The sequence below is a fragment of the Eubalaena glacialis genome, chromosome 6, assembly GCF_028564815.1.
Source record: "Eubalaena glacialis isolate mEubGla1 chromosome 6, mEubGla1.1.hap2.+ XY, whole genome shotgun sequence".
NCBI lineage: Eukaryota > Metazoa > Chordata > Mammalia > Artiodactyla > Balaenidae > Eubalaena > Eubalaena glacialis.
Genome location: NC_083721.1, coordinates 1,744,237 through 1,766,273, shown reverse-complemented (window position 1 = coordinate 1,766,273; position 22,037 = coordinate 1,744,237). Strand labels below are relative to the sequence as shown.

Below are 22,037 nucleotides of genomic sequence, written 5' to 3'. Positions count from 1 at the left end.
TTTTAAAAATTATAATTATCAGACTTCCCTGGTGGCGCAGTGGTTAAGAATCCACCTGCCAGCGTAGGGGACACGGGTTCGAGCCCTGGTCCAGGAAGATCCCACATGCCGTGGAGCAACTAAGCCCGTGAGCCACAACTACTGAGCCTGCACTCTAGAGCGCGTGAGCCACAACTACTGAGCCTGCGTGCCACAACTACTGAAGCCCACGCGCCTAGAGCCCGTGCTCCACAACAAGAGAAGCCACCGCAATGAGAAGTCCGTGCACTGCAGTGAAGAGTAGCCCCTGCTCGCCGCAACTAGAGATAGCCTGCGCGCAGCAACGAAGACCCAACGCAGCCAAAAATAAATATAAATAAAATAAATAAATTTAAAAAGAAAAGAAATTACACAAACTCTTAAAAAATAAAATTATAATTATCTTCAGAAGTATTCAAGAAGATACCGCATTTATAGAGTAAATACAGAATGCCGTTAAAGGGAAGAGTTCTTGGATATTAAAAACACGATTCCTAGCATTACAAGAAGATGCTCATCAACATGATCAGAGAATAAAGATAAGGAAAGCTTCTAGGTTGTAGAAAAAGAAAAGATAGATTCAATCCAGGAGATCCGAAAGCTGGCTAACCATTCTAGAGAGAGGGGAGCATGAGACGATCAAGAAAAACTAAGAAAATCTCCCAGGCCTGGGGATGCACGCCTTCAGGTTGAAAGGGCACTGAGACCAATCAGACAGGAAGCACGGGAAACCACTGTGAAGAAACCTGTGGGCACTGAGGGCAGAGAAGGTCAAAGGAAAGGCACCTGGGGAGGCAGGGCTGCCCTCAGTGTTCCCAAGGAAACTTCCACCCAAAAATCCTGCACGCGGTACCTCAGGCAGGGTAAGGGATGCAGCCACCATGAGTGTCCACACTTCCCGCCACAGAGGGTGGTTCTCACTGGGATGAAGCCGGCGAGGTCACGGCTCCCCCAGCCTGTGGCTGTGCCGTCGGGGCACGTGGCCCACGTGGCTGCCGAGGGCGAGGGGTGAGCTCTCACCCTCAGCCCAGGATTGACGTGGGCTCACTCTGCTCAACACCCATTGGCTGGCCCTGGTCACATAACCTGGCTGAGCTGCAGGGATGCTGGGGAGTGTCGGGGAGCACCTGGAAGGCAGGGGTGGGGGGTCTTTGAGGTCAACCAGAACACCGGACATCAGAATTGGACATGGTGGCTCCAGCCAAAGATGGAGGTAAAGGAAAGTTCCAGAAAGGGGACCATTGTCAGTTCTAGAGACAGTCAGCCTGGACAGCACAGGCAGGAGGGCCCAGGAGGGGGGTTATGGGAAAAGAGGGGTTTTCACGGGCGCGCACCGGCCAGAGACCTTGCAGACGCAGCGGGAGCACCGACACGCGGGTGGAAACGCAGGAGGCGCTGAAGACGTGGTGCTCGCAGGGGCTCTTGGGGACGGGGATGGCCAGCAAGAAGCCGGGGGACGTTACCATGTGCAGAGACGGGGGTTTTCTTCTCCAAAAAGGAAAGAAGGGGGAGGGAGGGACTTCGGAAAAAGCAATTAGGAACTTGCCGAAAAACATTATGTGCAGCACATGGGGTCCACGTATGAAGTGAGCCATGTGTGGTGGGCTTGTGGCATGAAAGGAGAGTCTGAACCGCATTCAGGGACGGTCCCCAGGGGTGGCACGAAGGTCATCCCACCACTGAAACCACTGAGAAGGGAGTGATCACAGCCGCGCTCTTGGCTCTGCACGAACGACATTGGGACGCGGCCAGGACGATGCAAATGCCGACAGTGACTCTCGATTTTAGAATCATCTGTGGGGGCTTGGCCTGGGGTCGGACACTGAGAGGGACAAGCCAGGCGGCTTGGAGGGAGGAGGGCGAGGGAAGGTGGGAGGAGGGTTGGGGCCCCATATCGTCACCCTAGACCACGGTGGGCGTGAAGAGGGGATGCCAACGCCACCCACTAGCCCGGGACTCGGCGGCACGTGCGTGGTTCAGCCGGACATCCGGGGCCACACCACATAATAAAGCCTTCTCGCTGCCTCAGTCAGAGGTCCCTCCGGGCAGCCCGCGACAGCTGGGACCAGCCGAGGGACACTCAAGGTCTGCAGGGAAGGTGGACACTGCTGCCGCGACCCCTGGCCAGGTCACAGGCCAGCTGCCTGCTGCCCCAGGGCAAGAGCCTGACGCCCACATAAAGGTGGGTCAGACTGTGAGGGCCCCCAGGGGCCAGGGGACCCGGCTGAGCAGCCGGGCTGCCGGAAACTCCGTGCCAGGGCAGCCCTCCCGCCTCATTTTAGGGCTCCCCAGGCTACATTTGGGGTCCCAGGGGCTCGGCCTGAGCCTATTCTGGGGAGGCGCCCGGGTGCGGAGGCCCGGGCTGGGGCCCTGGTCCTGGCTCGTGCGGCCCGGGTCCCACGTCGCCCAGGGGCCAGGCAGGGGTGCGGGGCCGGCGCTGAGCTCAGGGCCTTACCAGGAAGGATTGGAAGATCTGGAAGGAGCCGCCCAGCCGCACGTACAGATGGGAGTGCAGCCGCGTGGACGTGCCATTGAAGGCGTTGGCCACAGCCAGGAAGGCGTAGGGCCCCACCGTGAAGAACTCCCAGTCGTAAGCGCCTGACGTGGCGATGGTCTGGTTGGCCTCGAAGAGCCGGGTGCCTGGGTTCCACTTGTAGACGACGCTGTTGATGTTGTGGTTGTCGCCTGGAAGCCGAGCACCATGGAGGGAGGGAGGGAGACGCGCCTCCGTGGCCTTGCGGCGGCCTTGGCAGGACCCTGCCGCCCGGACCCTGCCCCAGGCCCTGCAGCCCGTCCCGTCCAGCCAGGCCCTGCTCTCCTGCACCCTCCCCAGGCCCCCAGCAGTGACAACGCCCTTCACGTGACCTTCCTGCCTCTGTGCCCCGACGAGAACCCTCCGGGGCCCCGCCTTTGGACGGCTCCAGACCCCCTGAGGCCTTGCAGCACGCTGCAGGTGGGACCCCCGGCCCTCCCCAGCCTCACCCCTCACACTGCCCGCCATCCCCTTCGCACGCCCCCCCCCCGCAGGTCAGGCCTGCCCGGATCGTGCTCCCTGGAGCCCCTCACCCACCCCCAGGGCTGGGCCAGCCTCTCCCGGGACACTCACTGCCACGAGGGGTATTGGGTAGCGGGCTCCTGGGGTCCCCTCTGCCCATGAGCGGTGGTGGGGTCTCCTCCCCAGCCCCCCACCAGGAGTTCCCCGAGGTGTAGACTCAGGTGATTGCTGAGCCACAGAGCCTGCCGAGGCCAGAGGTGCCCTGCAGGGCCGGCTGCCCCCCAGGGCCCTCTCCCCCGAGAGCTACAGGGCAGGGAAGGGCTCACTGTGGTCGCTCAGGTCAGTCACCTGGCCCAGAAGCCAGGTTTCCCAGCCCCTGCCAGGACTGTCCCCCACTGCACCCACCGCATCCCACAGAGTTTGTGCCCAGAATGGGTGAGGGCAGGGACGCCCCTACCTGGACAGATGAGGGGGTGCTCAGGTGTGTCCGCCCTCAGACGCCACTGTCAGATTGCCAAGCCCGAGGACACGGGCCGCGTGTGGTTTATTATACATTTTTAATGAGATACACTGAACCCTGCAGGTGATCCCGCCCTGGCCCTGGAGTCCAGGCCATAGCCCCTACCTTCCCGGTGGTTGGCCACGGCCAGGAAGTGCTCCCCGGCCACCTCGAAGGCCTCCCAGTCCCGGGCGCTGTGGGTGAGGACCCTCTGGTACGGTGTGAACCTCAGCCTTCTCTGGCTCCATTTGTAAATGACAGAGAACTCCTGACCCTTTTCATTCGGTTCAAAATTAGCCACAACCAGGAAGATCTGGGGAGAGGACAAGGACAGCATTCTCGTGATCCGTGCGAGGGGTCGGCACTCGAGGCTTCTGAATGTTGGCCTCGGGACGGGGCTGAGCTGGGGACTGACGGCCTGGGGCGGGCCCAAGAACCCAGGACTGACTCTCCAGATCTTAATTACATTAAGACCCATAGCCGCGTCCGTATTTACCAGCCCATGAGCTCCGTTCCTATCTCCCAAACCCAGGAAAAGCTTTATGCACAGAAATGTTCTTCATCACCCGGGTGAAGAGGAAAACTCTTAACGCCCTGCTGTCTCAGGAAGCCCATGTTTGTCACGCAATCGAGGACAACATGGCAACGCCCTACGCATGACGTGAGCTGGAGGCCAGATGGCGGGTCGTGTGATTGAGGCAGGAGCCAGAAGCCCGGGGGTGGGGCACGCTCACGGCGGCTAAAGCAGCCCCAGGTACGCTCTGCCGCTGCTTAGGGGACGGGGCGGACTTTTTTCTTATTTTTCTAAAGTTCCCAATTTTTCTTTGATATAAAGTTGTTTTTTATAATGAAAAAATATAAACCTTTAAAATATCATCAACCATAAGACCAGAGGGCTAGTCACTCCTTCAGCAGGCTGGCTTGGAGTGCAGGACCCTGAGGGTCGGCAGGGACGGGGAGCAGAGGTTTGTCTGTTTTGCTCAGTTTTGTCCCCAGTCGGGGGGGCCCAGGTGAGGGCAGGGCTGCACCTGGCACACGTGTTAGTGAGCAAGCGACTTGGGGGCGGGCAAGGGGAGGTGAGGGAGAACTCTCGCAAGGGGACGACCCTCTTAGCCCTGACCAATGGGCCGCTGCTCAACGCAGCCCTGGTGGAAGGAAGGGGAGTCTGCCCGCGAGGCTTTCCCACCCAAGGCCTCCTGGCCCGGCCCTCACCATCCTCACCTGTCCCCTCCATTAGGACATCACGTGTCCCCAGTGTTTATGGAGCGAGTAAAGGAAGGCTGGGAATGGAGGCCTACTTTCATTCTGACGTGATGTCCGCCCTGCTGACTGGTTTAGGTCAGATTATCTCAAAGGTTTAAGGAGGCAATGGTGGGTCTGCACGGAGCTGGGGAGCATCTCAGAAACGGGCTTATCTCTATTTTGCGGAAGCCAAACAGACTTTCTCAGTCACATTCTGGACATAGAGACGCAGCCGTGCCTGACTTTAAAAGCCATTTAGAACCTGCCTGAGGCTTCGAAACCAGTAGAAGTGCTTTTCCCCATAAAATCTATGTAAGGAGCCCCAACCTTTGGGCTCTGTGGGTTTTTCCAAGGTAAAAAGGATCGAGAAAGTCTCCGAATGCAGACTTGCCTTTTTTCCAATGGTGAAATGTCTCCAGGACTGTGCTTGGTGCGTGGGAATGTCCTGGTACGAGGAGAACTTCCCGTCGGTCCATTTGTAGATGGCGGACGTGGTTTTGCGGTTGGCAGTGGCCGCGAAGAGCCCGGCCTCAGGGATGACGAAGACCTCGATACCAAGCGTCTCCGCCTTCGTGAACAGGCTCTGGTGCTCCTCCACGTAGTCCAGCCTTTCTTTGGCTTGTGACAGAGACACAGAGACCCAGTCAATGCTTCCCAGAACAGAAGCCGGGATGGCCGTCCCGGGGTGCGACCCCAGGGACCTGGGCCATGGCCCGGAGCATTGTGGCCTTGAGTGCCGTGCCGCCCTCACCAGGAGGCCCGGCAAAGGAGCCTCTCATCCCCGCACAGGTTTTAGGGTCTGCAGAGCCCCCAGGGATACTAGTCGGGTGGAACTGACACGTCAGGTCCCTACTAGACGTTTCCCACGGCTCGCGGCTTCCACGAAAGGCTGTGCCCTGATGTGAACTAGAGAGTAGAGGCCACGGCTCGGGGACGTTCCCCTGGAGCCAGTTCCCATTTCCCGACGACCCCCTTAGGGAGCATCATGGAACCTCTCCTCACCTCCCTGCCAACAGAACCACTCCCGGGCTCCCGGCACCATCGCGTCCAATCTTGACCCGAGTGGGCGGAGAGGGTAAGGAGAGCAGGTGGGGCTCCTGGAGTGGGGCTGGCCCCCTCAGGGAGGCTCATGGTCTCCCCTAGATGGCTCGAGAGCTGAGAGCCTGCCAGCCTACCAGTCGGGCCCAGGAGGGCACGTGTTTCCAGGTGACGCACGCAGGCTCACTGCTCCGTGGGGGGATCGTCCCTGTCCCTAAGTATCACTGGCTCTGAGAAGACCCCGAGGTCCCCAGAGCCCCACCCACCTCACCTGCTAACACGGAGACCCACTCGCTGCCCACGCACAGGTATAGCCCCTTGCGGCCGGCGTCAAACCAGAACTGGGCGTCCTCCGCTTTGGTACACGGCGGCCGGGATCCCAGCGTCACCTTCATGTCGGTTTCTGCGGGGAGGCAGGAAGATGGGTGTCCAGTGGGCACGTGCTCCTCGGAGGAGGGCAGAGGCGGGAGTGTCAGGTGACCCCTGACCCAGGCGCTCCTGCTTTCGCCTTCGCCTCCACCCCCTGAGCTGCCAGGAACCACTCAGGGTCTCGGGGAGGGAGGGAGACCCGAGAGCCCATGGCCTGCCCGGGGCGTCTGCGCGCAGGATGCAGAGATGCCCCTGCAGTCCGGCCTCCCACCCACCTAGTTCTTCCCCGTGACCTCAGCTCTTCTGAGAGCCCTGAGTAATCACGCCGCCCCGCTCTCCTCTTCCGTCTGAGACTTGTTGGCACGCATCCACCCAACTTCCGTTCTGCTTAGTTCTGAGGCCCCTTGACCCCTGACCCCGGGGGTCACGGCTTCATCCCAGGTCCAGCCCTCACCCTGATGGTGCCACTTGGCCCCTTTACAGCAACGTCCGCGCTGAGGCCCCGACGGCCAGTCTGTGACACTGAGCGCGTCCTCGACCTCTTGAACTGCCCGGCAGAGGCCTGGGGCCGGACTCCTGCCCGAGGCCCGGCAAACAACCCAGAGGCCGTGTGCCTCTGGGAATTTGGGGACACGGGTCCAGGATTGGGTCTAAGGGCCAACTTGCTCAGGGGGCTCCCCTGACTCGTGAAGCAAGGACCGTGAGGCCCGAGAGAGGGTCGGGCTGTCTCCCCGCCTCCCTAGTAGGGAGGAGGGGCTTTCAGATTCTCCATGGCAGGGGATGTGGCTTAAATAAACCGTCAACACTAACTTTACATTGGGGAGGTGCAAACACAAACTAAAGACGGCAAAGCTGGGGACACTCTAGGCTGGGGGGTCCCAGAAAACAGCAATGAACCTCACGAAGGTCGGGGTCCCCGCGGGGGTGGGGTGCTGACGCTTGATGTCTGTTAGAGAGGAAGGGGAGAAAGGGCCCCAAACGCTGCTCTGGGGGCAAAGCAGGCAGCAGGTGGGAGTTAGGGACGCAAGATGTGTCAGCTCAGCCCCAGGTCCCAGGCGGGACGAGCAGTCAATCGAGGGCACGGTCCAGGCGGGGGTTAAACAGCCATGGGGGGCGCCCTTGGGAGGGAGGCGGGTCTGGCGGCACCATCTGCCTTCCCTGTGGGGCCGTCTGCGTCAGGCCCCGGCGTTCCCTTCATCCATGTGCCAAGCGCCCTCCTGTCTTGTGCCCGGGGAGGTTGGAAGTGACAAGGCTCCCAGGGTCTACTGTCGGCGTGGGGAGGGGGTAGCTGTGGCCTACTAACCATAGGGATACTTTAGCACCTCATTATCTTCCGGCTTCCCCGTGAGTCCCCGCAGGATAGGGGGGATGGACAGCAGGGCGAGCTCAGGATTCCTGCAGGGACAGAGCCTCGGGGTGGCGTCTGAGCCAGGCAGCAGAACCAGCTGCCTCACCAGGCCCTGCAGCGAGAGGGACAGCGCACTGAGACCCGCACTGCCGGAGACGGCCCCGGCCACTGGGCTCAGCCCACCCAGACCCTGAGGGAGGGGTGGAGATGCGGGTGCGGGTGTAACCTCTGAAGCCAGGAGAGAGGAGTCAGCCCGTTGGGTAAGGGGGGCATTGGGAGCAGAGGTGGAGAGCTGTGCACCATTCAAAGGTGATTACACCACGGAAGGGATTTTTCCTGCGGACTACCCTACAGTGACTGGGTACATTGCTCATCCATCTATAGGTCCATCCGTTCGTCTACCTGTCTACCTATCTGTCCATCCATCCATTCATCCATTTGTCCATCTCTGTCCATCCATCCATCTCTTTGTCCACCCAGCCATTCATCCATCCATCCACCCACCCGAATACCCATTCATTCATCCATCCATCTATACATCTGTTCATCTATCTGTCCACCTATCTGTCCATCCATCATCTATCTGTCCATTAGTCTGTCCATCCATCCATCCACCCAAATGCCATTCATCCATTCATCTATCTGCCCACCTATCTGTCCATCCATCTGTCCATCCACCATTCAGCTATCTGTCCATTAGTCTGTCCATCCATCCATCCATTCATCCATCCATCCATCCATCCATCCAAGCATGCCATCGGTAAATATTCAGAGCATGGTTCTTTACACTGGACACGGCAAGTAACAAAAGCCCTTACCCTCATGGAGCAAGGTCCCCCCCTCCCCTGCACTCTAAGGGAAAGACAGGCAATGAGCAAACACACAGCTGGTCTGAGCAAGGTCCTCCCCTCCCCTGCACTCTAAGGGAAAGACAGGCAATGAGCAAACACACAGCTGGTCTGAAGGTGGTCAGGGCTACAAAGACAATCTGGGGAAGGGGATGAGAGGGCTCGGTGTGGGTGTCATCTTCTCAGAGTGGAGGAGAAGGCCTCCATGGTATGAGGGCACAGGGCAGGGCCCCAAAGTCACAGGGAGTGTGCCATGGCAGGAGTGGGACAAATGTTCTAGGAGGAGGGCACAGCAGGTGCAAAGGCCCTGTGGTGGGAGTGTGCCTGGCATGCATGGGACTCCACTGAACCTTTATGCTCCCCATTCCCAACTGCACACACAACAGTGTCAAACTGGGGTGCCAGACCAGTGGTGACAGTCCCCCAGGAGCACTGGTGTTGGGAGGTCCAGGCAGGCAGCTCCTCCATACTTACCGTGAACTGGCCTTTGGTCCTCCTCCGGCTGCCGATGAAGAACCGGGCTCCTTGCACCGATAGGGTGGCCGGGAAGGGCATATCAGCCATTCTGAAAACATTGGAGGATGGTTTTAGGGCCATGGGAGAGCAGGGTCATGGCCCATTTACATAGAAAAGGATGGGGGCAGCACCACCTGAGGCTGTATCAGTGTCCGGGGTCAGCCATAATGAGTACCACAGGCTGGGAGCCTTAAACAACAGAAGTGTGTTCTCTCGCAGTGCTGGAGGCCAGAAGTCTGAGATCAGGGTGTCGGCTGGGTGTGCCCCCTCTGAAGACTCCAGGGGAGGGTCCTGCCACCTCTTCCAGTTGCTGGGGGCTCCTGGAGTTTCCTGGCTTGCAGCTGAATGGTGTGGCCTTCTCCTCCATGCCTCCTTGTAAGGTCACTGTGTCAGGGCCAACCTACTCCTCAGCTTAGCTCGGTTATGCCTGCAGAGATGCTGTTTCCAAACGAGGTCCCATTCTCCGGTTCTAGCGGATGTGAAATTGTGCGGACGCTCTTTGCCCCAGGACAAGGGTCTTCTACAAAAGTGTGTGCTGCGGAGGTGTTCAGTGGCCCCTCTCCATGTCACGGGGGTCTCCAGTGGCTTCTCCCGGCATGGGGTCCCAAGCCCGCCCCCCTCCTCTGAGCCCAGAGCCGTGGGACAGATGATGTCGGGGCGAGATGGGGTTCACCTCGTTGGTGAGCCAGGATGTGTGGGAAGATGTGGCTGGAGTTGGGTCTTGAGGTGCAAGTGGAGGCCGAACTCGGGATGGGGAAGAGGTGGGGACCTCCTGGAGGGGACGGAGTGGCTGGAGCTTCTGGGGGAAGAGCCAGGTGTGTGCTTCCTCTCCACTGTCCAGCACTTCCCGGACCATGATGCCACGTCCTCTAGCCAAAGCACCTGCTTCGCCCAGGGTCTGCCATCTGGCTGCAGCTGGCCATGGCAAGGTCCCAGAACGCCTGCGCTCCGAGCACAGCTCCCAGGCTTCCTGGGTCTGGGTGTGAGCCCTCCTCGGTGCCTGTCAGGCCTGTGAAGCCCGGCCCCGGGGCGTAAATTCCTCCCTGGCCGCAATCAGCTCCAGCACCTGCACCGCCAGCTCTGTCCTCCTGCACATCGCCCCCATCACAGAACTGCCCCACCGTCGGCTCTCCCACCTGAGACGCCATCTCCCTGTAAAGGCCCCAGTGTATTTGGGGGTATGGTGGGGAGGAGTTGTGATAAAGGCATGTTTAAACAGTGTATAAGTGTTAAGGAGAATTTTTTATTCCAACAAGTTTCATAATAACAAAGCAGAGTGAGATTCTACCTTTGAAAGGAATATTTGTCATAATGATAGATTTAATGTAAATGGACCATTTGTGATTAAAAAAGAAAGAGTGGCGAGCCCCAGCCAGCAAGGATGGATGCTGAGTGCCGGTGGGGGTCGTCCCGGCCCAGCTTACTCGGGAGCCAGGCCATGGGGACCAGGCCACAGCAAGGACAAGAGATGGGCTCGGGCTCTCGAGTGCCCGGGGTTGCGTCAAAGCTACTAAGGTGATTCCGCACGTTTATTTGGTGTTCTGGTGAATAATTACTCCTTCGTCCCAGAAAAGGAAACTGAGTCAGAGAGGTTAAGTGATGGGTTGAAAGTCACAAAGCAAGACCTGGGCCTCAGTCAGGCGGCAGCTCCTTTTGGGCTCCTGGTGCCCGAGTTCACCCTGACCTTCCTCTGGGCCTTGCCTCGATGCTACCAACTCCGCAGGGCGCGTTGATGCGGTCGAGTCCCATCCCCCAGCCCCGGCGGGCAGGCTGCGGCTCCCTCCCTGCCCGTGCGCTCCCACCCATCGCCGCCTTTCTGGGGGGCGGGGGACCGTTCTACGTCCACCAGCCAATGAGCCTGGCGCTCCTCCTCCAGCGTGACCCCAGCGGCCTTCAGCCCGAGGCCCGGGCCAGCGTGCGCCCTGCGAGCCCTGCCGGCAGCACACGGCCCCCTGCCACCCCCTCCGGCGCCGCGGTACCTACATGTCCACGGGGAGGCCGCAGTCCGTGGTGAGGGAGAAGGAGCCTTCGGACACGGCCAAGACCAGCGTGTGCCACCGGCCGTCCGTCAGCGCCGGGCCGCGGAAGGACACGCGGGCCCGCCAGGCGCGCGCCCCGGCCTCCCTGAGGAAGAGGAAGTGCAGCCGGGCGGGCGAGTAGCGCAGGCCGAGCAGCAGCGAGTCCCGCTCCTCCGCCACCACCGTGAACAGGTACTCGTTCTTCTGCAAGAGAGGGGGCAGCGGGGGCGGGGCAGGGAGGGGGCAGGTGAGGGGGGGCAGGTGAGGGGGCAGGTGAGGGCGCAGTAGGTGAAGGGGGGCAGGTGAGGGAGCAGGTGAGGGGGCAGGTGAGGGCGCGGTAGGTGAAGGGGGGCAGGTGAGGTGGAGCAAGTGAGGGGGGCAGGTGAGGGCGGGTCTCTGGGCCGCAGCGCCTGAGACAGTAACCACAGTCTGTGATGAAACCAAATGCACCACTCACACCCACGAGGACAGCTACGATCAGTAAAACAGAAAATTGCAAGTGTTGGTGAGGATGTGGAGAAATTGGAGCCCTTGTGCGCTGTTGGTGGGAAGGCAGCAATAAAATGGTGCAGCTGTTACAGGAAACAGTATGGAGATTCCTCAAAAAACTAGTGTGGAATTACCATCTGACCTAGCAATTCCACTTCTGGGTATATGCCCAAAAGGACTGACAGCAGCGTCCTGAAGAGGTATTTGTACAACCGCGTTCACGCGAGCTTTGCTCTCAATAGCTAAAATGTCAAGGCAGCCAGTGTCCATCGATGGAGAAATGGATAACTGAGATGTGGTCCATTCATGCAATGGGATATTGTTCAGCCTTAAAAAGGAAGTTCTGACGTCAGCGTGGATGAGCCTTGAGGACATGATGCTCAGTGACGTAAGCCAGTCACAAAAGGACAGGTAGTGTACGATCCACTGATGTGAGGTCCCTGGAGGAGCCAGATTCACAGGGACCGAAGGTAGGGGTTGGGCCGGGGCTGGGGGCGGTAACAGGGAGCTGTTATTTAATGCGTATAGAGTTTGAGTTCGGGGAAGATGAAACAGGTTCTGGAGATGGACGGTGGTGATGGTTGCACAACAGTGTGACTGTCCTTAATGCCACTGAACTGTATACTTAAAAAGGGTTAAAAAGGGAAATTTCATGTTACGTGTATTTTACCACAATTTAAAAAACCTCGCGCCACCCGCCATTATCGCGATCTCCAAATGCCAGCAACCCCAGCTGCGCATCATTTTCCAGCTCGGACCAGGGAGAGACCATATATACTTGACTGTACGTAAGTGCAATTTAGAGTCTGTTCATTTCTAGCGTAACACAATAAAAAGCGTAAAGAAATGAAAGTGATTAAACCTGAATGCTAAGCAGATACGTTAAATATAGAATATAGTTTTTTAGCAAGTCTTTGCCCATTTAAAACTATAAGTGAATTCCACGCAACTGTTATACTAAAGAAGTGGAAAAACTCCATGGTCTTCATGTTTAACACCAAATTTAGCAAAATCAATTTGCACAGCTTGGGTCACACGGCCTCTGGCCACTCCGGGCGCTGAGGGGACACGTGTGGCCCCTGCACTTATCTTCCATGTGAAGGGAGCCTTCCCATGAGCCAACTCTCAGGAAGTGCATGGAATGGGTGGAAATGACACAGTAGGACAAAATGCTCACAGTGGTGGCTGGGCCTGTGAGGCGGGTGGCTGGGAAGGACAGTGACGTCACAGGCAGGGCGTCCGGGTGGGCAGGCATCTTTACTCCCCCATGTTCACGTCCCAGGACCACGGAGCCTGAGCAGGCGCTGACCTTCTTGGAGAGGGCAGGGGCCCCACCCAGAGGGGTCAGGCCACTGACCTTTGGGGTTCTCAGTCGCTCACCCCTAGAAATACTCGTGGCTGGAGGAGACCAGTGTCTGGTCAGAACCCTGTGTTTCCCCCCAGTGAAGGTGAGATAAAGGAATCGGATCAGGTGATGAAGTGAGTTTATTTATCTGGGTGCCCGAGGAGGCGCTGATAGGATGGAAGTCGAGGCCAAGTGACCCAGGCAGAGGAACTGGGAGGGGGACAGGTGACCCAGAGGCAGGTGGAGGCGCCTCCCGGGAGGCAGAAACCTGGGGAGCAGCGAGGTCGGGGTTCCCGGGGCAGGATCAGAGGTCAGGTCAGGACAGGGGGGACGAAGGGGACCCCGTCCCGAGTGGGGGCAGCCACCCAACCCAGGTCAGGACTGAGGGAGGCTGGGAGGACCGAGTCATGGGGGGACCTGAGCCCGGCTGGCCCTGGGGGGACGTGCCCGGTCAGCAGCAGGACGTGCCCGAGGCGGGGACGCAGCAGGGGGGGCGGCACACGGGGCGGCAGAGCAGGGACGCGGAGGAGGAGGGTCTGCAGCAGGACGAGGGGCAGGGGGTGGGCTGGCAGCATGAGGGGCTGAGCAGGGGGTGGCCTCACAGCACACGGGCTCGCAGCACACAGGTGTGCAGCAGACGGGCACACAGCAGGCCTGCTGGCAGGGGGAGGAGGTGCAGCAGGGGGCTCGCAGCAGCTCTCTGGGCAGTCGTCCACCTGCCAGGAGGAGCCGGTGCAGGAGTCACAGGGACCGGGCAGGCAGAGCCGCTGCCGTAGCTCAGGGCGCTGGAGCAGACGGACGGGGTGGACGCGGCCGTGGTGGGGGCGGGGGGGCTGGAGGAGGGTGAGAGGATGAGTGTGAGTGTGTGTGTGATGTGCTCGGCTGTCGGCTTTTTTACCCTCCTCGGTGTGTGTGTGAGTGTGTGTGTGTGAGTGTGTGTGTGAGTGTGAGTGTGTGAGAGTGTGTGTGTGATGTGCTCGGCTGTCGGCTTTTTTACCCTCGGTGTGTGTGTGTGAGTGTGTGTGTGTGTGTGTGAGTGTGAGTGTGTGTGAGGTGCTCAGGGATGCAGGGCTTTTATATCCGGCTCCTGGCTTGTGTTGTCTCAGCAGGGGGCTCCCACACTTGCCCTTCCTCCTTGGGGTTGAGAGCTGGCTGCAGGAATCCCTCATTAGTGCTGGCGTAGTTTGTACAATAGTTTTCCCTCGTTAAACTTGTGAGTGTAAATATCCTGAGTTGCAGGATGTTTTCCCTTTGCTCCTTTGTTTGGCTCCAGAAAGTTATGGAAAATATTGAGGCAAGATTATGCTGAGTGTGGTTTAGAGGTGAACACATGTCTAAATTGATGAATTCTGTTCCATCTCTCCTGTGTTTGGGGTACTTTTAATATCAGTTTAACTTTTAAGCATTTTAAAATTTAAGTGTAGCCTGCGTGCCGCCACTACTGAGCCCGCGCGCCTAGAGCCCGTGCTCCGCAACAAGAGAAGCCACCGCAGTGAGAAGCCTGCGTGCAGCAACGAAGAGTAGCCCCCACTCGCCGCAACTAGAGAAAGCCCACGCTCAGCAATGAAGACCCAATGCAGCCAAAAAAAAAAAAAAAAATCTTAAGTGTAAAGTGACATTGGCACGTCTTATAAACTGCAAGTGGTTCAGAGGATTGGACCATAGAGGGGGTCTAGGGTCACATTCCAGCAGGGCCTGGTGTGAGACCCAGGCTCTGCCAGCAGGAGGTGAGGGATGCCCAGAGCCCTCGCAGCCCAGCCTAGCGCGCCTGAGAGGGGCGTTCATGGGGCATGGTCGGACGTGGACTCTGTAATGAAACTTTCTCAAGGAGCAGAGCTCACAGGTGTCTGAGTGAGTCTGGGGCCGTGACAGGGACGCAGGACTGCAGGGTAAATCGGGGGCCGTTTTCATCAACATTTCACCCAAACACAAGTGCCTTTCGGCACACGCTGTGCACCCCACGCTCCTCGGCTGTGCAAATTGCCCCTCTTGACCCGAGGTTGCCTCCCTCAAGGGTGATGCCCTGAAAGACTCAGAGAGAGGGAGAGGGTCTCCTGTGTGTGAGCAGTGGAGACGCGTGGACCCCAGGTAACACCCAAAAGTAAAGCCCAGGCAACAGTCAGTTTCCCTCGTGGATCAAGAAGATGTGGTCCTGGGGAGCCTGGAACAGAAAGTCAGCATGGGCTGACTCTGGTGAAGAGGTCAACGTCTGGAGCAGTGACGGTCACGATGGCCCTGGCCACAGCTGTGGGGTTAGACAGCACTGTCTGAGCACCTGTTCTAGGCCAGGCGGGGATCTGAGTGAATCACGTATGTTAATTCACTGAATTTCACATCAACTCGGCAAGGAAGTTACTGTGAACAGATGAGGAGGCCTGGTCACAGAGAGGTTAAGCAACCTGCTCAAGGTCACACAGCCCAGAGTGTCAGGACCGGGACTGGAAGCCAGCCGTCTGTATATAGGACCGAGGCTCTTAACCAGGACTTCCCACGGGCCAGATTCAGGGCCGGACATGGAAGAAAGCACGTGTCCAAGGAAATTTACCAAGCAGCTGGACTGAAAATTCACAACAGAGGTGGAGAGAAATCAACTCAGTGGTTTTAAGGACAAACACTGCTAGTTCCTCCAAATCACAGAGGTAAAAAATAAAACCCCAAATATGATGAGAGAAAATGTAATAAACGAACCATGTGTTTCGCCAACACCAAACATGACAGTCCATTTGCTAGGGAGGGAGAAGGCACAGCTAGGATAAAACAGTAGAGACAGAACTGAGCATGAACCGCTCTGAGCTGAGTGCACGAAGATGTGTGTGTATTTGGACTGGAAGGGCTTCATGAATTTCAAGAGCCTCAGGTCTTTAGAGCCCACTCACCCTAGACATGTGTTGGCAGTTTTAAAATGAACAGAATTAATAGCACCCCATCACCGTGCAGGAAGAAACAGCACATAGTCTGGAAATGAACCCCCCCAGGGCTGACCCCGGACCCCTCTCCCACCAAACAGTGAAAGACACAGAGCTTCTGGGGGAACATCCAGGATTAAGGCTGATTTGATCTTTTTTCAAATTATTACATCTTTCTCAAGTAAAGAGAACAGCAGTGTATTTTCATATAAGCAAGAGCTTAGAAAGTACTCCACTCATGTTTCCCTCTTGAAAAAAACACTTAAAGAAATAAGACAAATGACCAAGTGATGAAGCAGACAGGAGCGCCTGGGGAGTTGGGCTGGCGTGGGTGCTAAGAAGGAGAAACAAGTCTAAATAGCCAGCGAGATGGGTTCTATGTGCGGAGTCTGATCCTTCCTAGGCAATGACCCTGGTGAGGTTCTAATACTTTATTAATATCAGATGCTTTGTCTATGTGAGAGCCACCTGGCTACTGAGCCCTTGAAAAGTAGCCAGTACCACATGTTTGGTTTTTTGTTTTTGTTTGTTTGTTTTTTTAAGAGAAGAAACTTGTTTTGTTCACTGTTGTATCTCTGGTGCCTAGAACAATTCTTAGTATTGATACACAGAAGGGCCCATTTGTATGAAAGAGTAACAGAGCATCTTACCACAAGTCATATTCCTAAGTAAAACAAAAATATCCACAAATAGATCTAAAACTTTTTGAAAACCCGACATGTGGAAGCATAAGAAATGCAAAGTAGATTATTTTTCTATTCCCACTTTGCTCTATACAGGTAGGAATGAATTATTATACAATTCTTCAAGGTCCTAAGCAACTCAATCAAAATTTACCTCAAAACTCATTTAATCAAAATTTACCTCAAAAGTCATTTAAGTCATTTGTTTTCAAATTTACTTTTCAGAACAGTTGGTCATAATCCCTGAATACAAATGCCTTGATCATTTGGAATATGCTACAAAGGCCGGTGGATGAGCTACAGAAGGAACAAGGGGGAAAATCAAGAGTCTGGACTACCTCCTAATTGGATCAGCAGTGATGAATAAACAAATGATGACTGTATGCAAATGGAAACAGGATTACTCTCAATTTGATCTTCAACTTGCTGGACATGCACAACTGATTCTCTTCTTTCAATATAACTGATATGATAAGAACATGGCTACATTAACTTATGAAAAACAACAAGGTACAAAGATAAAGGTATTAATCTCTGGAAGTATTTTGAAAACACTGATAAACACTAAATATTTAATAGTAAAACACTACAAGATCCCCTCAACAATCCCTACCCATTTTCCCAACTTTTAAAATTTTTGTATTATTTATTATTGATTGTCACCTCCCCCACCTAGAATGTAAACTCTGTTAGAGAAGAATTTTTCCTCTTGTGTTCAGTCTTCTATCCCTGGTGCCTGAAACAGTGCTTGGTACATAGAAGGTGCTCAATAAATATGTTAAATCAGGACTTCCCTGGTGGCACAGTGGTTAAGAATCCACCTGCCAATGCAGGGGACACGGGTTCAAGCCCTGGTCCAGGAAGATCCCACATGCCGCGGATCAACTAATCTGTGCACCACAACTACTGAAGCCCGCGCGCCTAGAGCCCATGCTCCACAACAAGAGAAGCCACCGCAATGAGAAGCCCGCGCACCGCAAAGAAGAGTAGCCCCCGCTCGCTGCAACTAGAGAAAGCCCGCGTGCAGCAACAAAGACCCAAAGCAGCCAAAAATAAATAAATTTATTTTTTAAAAAGTACGTTAGGGCTTCCCTGGTGGCGCAGTGGTTGAGAGTCTGCCTGCCAATGCAGGGGACACGGGTTCGAGCCCTGGTCTGGGAGGATCCCACATGCCGCAGAGTGGCTGGGCCCGTGAGCCACAACTACTGAGCCTGCGCGTCTGGAGCCTGTGCTCCCAACAAGAGAGGCCACGATAGTGAGAGGCCTGCGCACCGCGATGAAGAGTGGCCCCCGCTTGCCGCAACTAGAGAAAGCCCTTGCGCAGAAACGAAGACCCAACACAGCCAAAAATAAATATATAAATAAATAAATTTTAAAAAATTTCTGCTAAAAAAAAAAAAAGTACATTAAATCATTAAACAGGAATATTAAGTGGGCTTTTAAATTTTAACTAAGATTGAACAAAATGCCTAGACTGCTCTTTTCCTTCCAAAAATCACTTTAGAAAAATATTGAACAAATAGTGAATCTACAAGCATTTTAAAAGCAGCTTTTAGTAACACATAATGAAATGGTAACTTTTTGGATATATTGGGTTAAATAAAATATATTAAATTAATTTCACCTGTTTCTTTTTTCACTTTTAAATGTAGCTATTATAACAGTTAACAGATACATTTGAGGCCCCCAGCCAAGGCCCTTCTCGCTGGGGAACACCCATGTCCTCCAGGTGATTGCCTGCCCAGCACCGTCCCTGCAGGGCCAGGGTGACTCCCCCCTCCCTGTATTTCCCAAGAGGGCAACCTGCCTTAATATTTGAATTCCTGAGGGGATCACCCAATGAACACCTGCCACTTCCAAATATCCCACCTCCCCCTTGGCTATTGGTCCCTGTGATGGTTAGTTTCATGGGTCAACTTGCCCAGGTCGTGGTGCCCAGTTGTTTGGGTAAACATGTCTGGATGTCATGACAAACTTATTTCTCAGGTGAGAGCAACACTGAAATCAGTGGACTCTGAGTAGAGCAGATTGCCCTCCAAACATGGGTGGGCCTCACCCAATCAGTTGAAGGCCTTGAGAAAAGACTGAGGTCCCCAGAGGAGGAAGAGGCTCCACCAGCAGACCATCTCTGCACTCGAGCTGCAACACCAGCTCTTCCCTGGGAAGCCCGCCCTGCAGAGTTTGGACTTGCCAGTCTCCACATCATGTGAGACAGCTCCTCAAAATAAACCTCTCTGCATATGTACACACACGTCTTATTGGTTGTTTCTCTGGAGAACCCTGACTAACACAGGCTCCATCGTCACTGCACATGGCTCTCTCCCTCCTGGCCTCTTCACACAGAGGGAAGCACCCACCCTCGTGCCCAGGGCACTGGAGAGCAGGTGGCCCCAGCCTGCCTGAAGCTGTTTCTGGAGTGGGCTTTATGCCTTCAAGGCAGATGCTTTATTAAACGGAGTGTCCTTTGTCCCTAGTAGAGCTCCAAGTCCCCAGTGTGTGAGACCCAGGGCCTGGTTACCTGCCTGCTGCCGTCCTTCACTGGTGGAGGCTGCAGGGGTCTCCAGGTGAGCAGGATTCTCTGGGCTGGAGGCTGCAGGGGAACTGCTGGCACAGGATGCCCAGGCAGAGTGTGGGAGGGCCTGTCTGGCCTTGCCCAGTGGTCCTACTGCCCTGGACGCAGCTCAAGGCCACACTCCACATCAAAGCTCTTCCCCAGGGTTTGCACAGATATGCACTCAGGGTCTCGGAGAGGGCCTGACAATGACTTTATTTGTTAACAGACAGGCCCCTCACATAGGGCAGAACAAAATCCACGATCTGACAGGGATGGAGAGGAGGACGCTTGCTGAGACTTAGGGTCTAGAGGAAGCCAGGAGCCAGTCCAGCGAGCCAGCTGGGCAGTGAGGACTCAGCCCAGGCTGTGGAAGTGGGTGGTTCTAGGGCAGAAGGAGATCCCAGACTGGGCTCAAGGCTGCAGAGGTTTCAGATGGAATTCAGGGTTGGCCCTAGGCGTAGCTGGCAGTGTGCCCGGTCAGCAACACACTGAGGCAGGGACGCAGCAGGCGGGGCAGGAGCACACGGGCTGGCAGAGCAGGGACACCCAGGAGGCCGGGCGGCAGCAGCTGGGCTGGTAGGAGGGGGTGGGGGCACAGCAGGCGGGGCAGCACACGGGGCGGCAGAGCAGGCACACGGAGGAGGAGGGTCTGCAGCAGGACGAGGGGCGGGGGGTGGGCTGGCAGCATGAGGGGGCTGAGCAGGGGGCAGCCTCACAGCACACAGGTGTGCAGCACACAGGTGTGCAGCACGCAGGCTTGCAGCAGACGGGCACACAGCAGGCCCGCTGGCAGGGGCAGCAGGTGCAGCAGGAGGGCTGGCAGCTAGACTGCTGGCAGCACGGGGCCGTGCAGGAGCTGGTGCAGGCTGGTGGGCAGCGGGGGCTGGACACACAGCTCACTGGGGCGCAGACGAGGGTCAGGCAGGGGGCCGGGGCGCAGCAGCTGGGGGCGCAGCAGGGGGCTCACAGCAGCTCTCTGGGCAGTCGTCCACCTGCCAGCAGGAGCCGGTGCAGGAGTCACAGGAACCGAGCAGGCAGAGCCGCTGCCGTAGCTCAGGGCGCTGGAGCAGACGGACGGGGTGGACGCGGCCGTGGTGGGGGTGGGGGGGCTGGAGGAGGGTGAGCGTGTGTGTGTGAGTGTGAGTGTGTGTGAGTGTGTGTGTGAGTGTGTGTGAGTGAGAGTGTGTATGTGAGGTGCTCAGGGCTGTCCAGCTTTACACCCGTCCTCTGTGTTGTGTCTTGGCATGGCAGCAGCTTGGTGAAGTCTTTCCTTCCTTGTTTTTGTTTAGTGTCCTGCTCTGTTTTGGCAGCACTGGTCACTGTCTGTAAATGCCTTTGGCTGGTGAGGCTCCTGAGTGGAGGTGGGGCTATCCTGACCTGTGTCTGTCTCCAGAGGATAGACAGTAGAAATCTTTTTGATGTTTTGCAGGGACAGTAGCAGTCAGGCGGCTTTCTGTCAGTGACAGCCCTCTGCTCCACTGGGGGCAGGGGCTGCTCTTATAAACAAAACCGCTCCAAAGGAAGACACAAGGAGGAACAATCCCAGGATCTGGGCTTTGAGGCGAGGGAGGTGTTTTCAGGTGTGGACAGGTCTGGCCACGCCCCGCTGGCCTGGCCACAGGGTGGGCTGCACTTTGTGAGCAGATGCTGCTGGTTGTCGGGGGAGGTATGGAGGCCTGTGTCCACTAGGAGTGAGCCCTGGGGCAGGTGTGAGGACAGGTGTCCTCCTGGGGCAGAGACTGGCTCCCAGAGAGGGGCAGGGATGCAGACGCAGGCTAGCGCAGAGAGAATGACCATGGGGGCAAACGCCTTTTGCTTCATTGCAGCTTGAACTTTTACAGAACCTCCCCTGATAGAGTCTTAATGCTCACACCTTCCTCCTCTTCTACAATATCAGGGGGCTCCAGACAATATCAGGGGTTCCTACAGCCCCTGGGTGCAAATTAGGACAAGATCTCCTCCCTCAAGCACTCCGCCTCACAGGCAGAAGGATGTGGTGGCTGTGTCATGACCCTCCGTTGTCAGTTGTCATATGAAACGTTCAGTAGCAGAGCCTCGCTGTCCGTGGGGCCTTGCCCACAGACACCTGCACAGCGTGCAGCAGCCCATGCCCCAGTGCCCGGTCTACACCTGGGACCTAGTGACATCTGGCCACGGTCCCTCGTGTCCTCACTCTTCAGCCACTGTACTCTGCCAAGACTCTGAGGGGCAAGGGCAGGGCCCTTGGTGATGTGCTCGGCTGCAGGCCTCTGCAAGAGTAGCCAGGGCTCCATCAGGGACTTGTTGGGGGTCAGTGGGCTTCAGGGTGAGGCCTCACTGACCTCTGATGGGTGGGGCTGGGGACTCTGCTGGAGGACCACAGGGCAGTCAGACTGCAATGGAGAACTATTACCTCAAAGCAATAATAGCTTAAAACTGTCAAAGCGCATTGAAAAACTCTAATCTACACATCCAGGAAGCTTGATGAACTTCAATCTTTTGAACACAAAAGATTCACAAACAGACACATCATACTAAATATGCTAAAAATCAAAGACGAGGAGAAAATCTCAAAAGCAGCAGGAGAAAAATGCTGAGTCACTCACAAGGGAAGCCCAGTAAGATTAACGGCTGACTTCCCATCAGAAACAATGGAGACCAGAGGCAGTGGGACCATGTATTCAAAATGCTCAAAGTAAAAACTGTCAATCAAGAATCCTATATGCAAAAAAGCTATTTTTCAAAATGGAGGAAAAGTATATTCTCAGATAAATAAAAACTGAGAGAATTTGATATTAGCAGACTCATCTTATTAGACATACTAAATGGAGTTCTTTAGGCTAAAAGCAAGTAACCCCAGACAGAAATTCCAATCCACAGGAAAAAAAAATGCCAGTAAAGTTAATTATGTAATTAGAAAAGACAATACAAATGCATATTTTTTCTCGTTTCTTCTCTTACTTGATTTAACACAATTTATAAAACAATATATGTATAACGCATGTTGTATAAAACAATATGTATACAATGTATTTTGGGGCCTATAGTCTATAGAAATGCAATATATTTGACAACATCAGCACAAAGGAGGTACATGGGAGCAAAACTGTACTGGGCAAAGGAAATTACAGCAGATGAGAACTCAAATCCACAGGAAAAAGTGAAGAGAACCAGAAATGATAAAAAGGCT

The 22,037-nt window shown here is 55.7% G+C and overlaps 2 protein-coding genes across 2 annotated transcripts in view; both read right to left on the bottom strand.

Annotated features, from left to right (window-relative positions):
- The window catches only part of TSPEAR (thrombospondin type laminin G domain and EAR repeats), a 98,762-nt gene that overhangs the window by 14,311 nt on the left and 62,414 nt on the right, over positions 1 to 22,037 (bottom strand). Inside the window, exons 3-9 of the mRNA XM_061192820.1 lie at positions 10,857 to 11,095; positions 8,832 to 8,922; positions 7,465 to 7,621; positions 6,064 to 6,195; positions 5,146 to 5,372; positions 3,639 to 3,825; positions 2,474 to 2,703 (exon numbers count right to left, since the gene is read on the bottom strand). Coding sequence (XP_061048803.1) covers positions 2,474 to 2,703; positions 3,639 to 3,825; positions 5,146 to 5,372; positions 6,064 to 6,195; positions 7,465 to 7,621; positions 8,832 to 8,922; positions 10,857 to 11,095 — 1,263 coding nt within the window. The remainder of the gene's footprint in view (positions 1 to 2,473; positions 2,704 to 3,638; positions 3,826 to 5,145; positions 5,373 to 6,063; positions 6,196 to 7,464; positions 7,622 to 8,831; positions 8,923 to 10,856; positions 11,096 to 22,037) is intronic.
- Positions 13,177 to 20,665, bottom strand: LOC133093754 (keratin-associated protein 10-8-like). The gene is given in 7 exon segments (XM_061193734.1): positions 13,177 to 13,271; positions 13,316 to 13,441; positions 18,833 to 18,915; positions 19,356 to 19,830; positions 19,833 to 19,916; positions 19,919 to 19,977; positions 20,502 to 20,665. Coding segments are annotated over 7 exon segments (1,086 nt in total).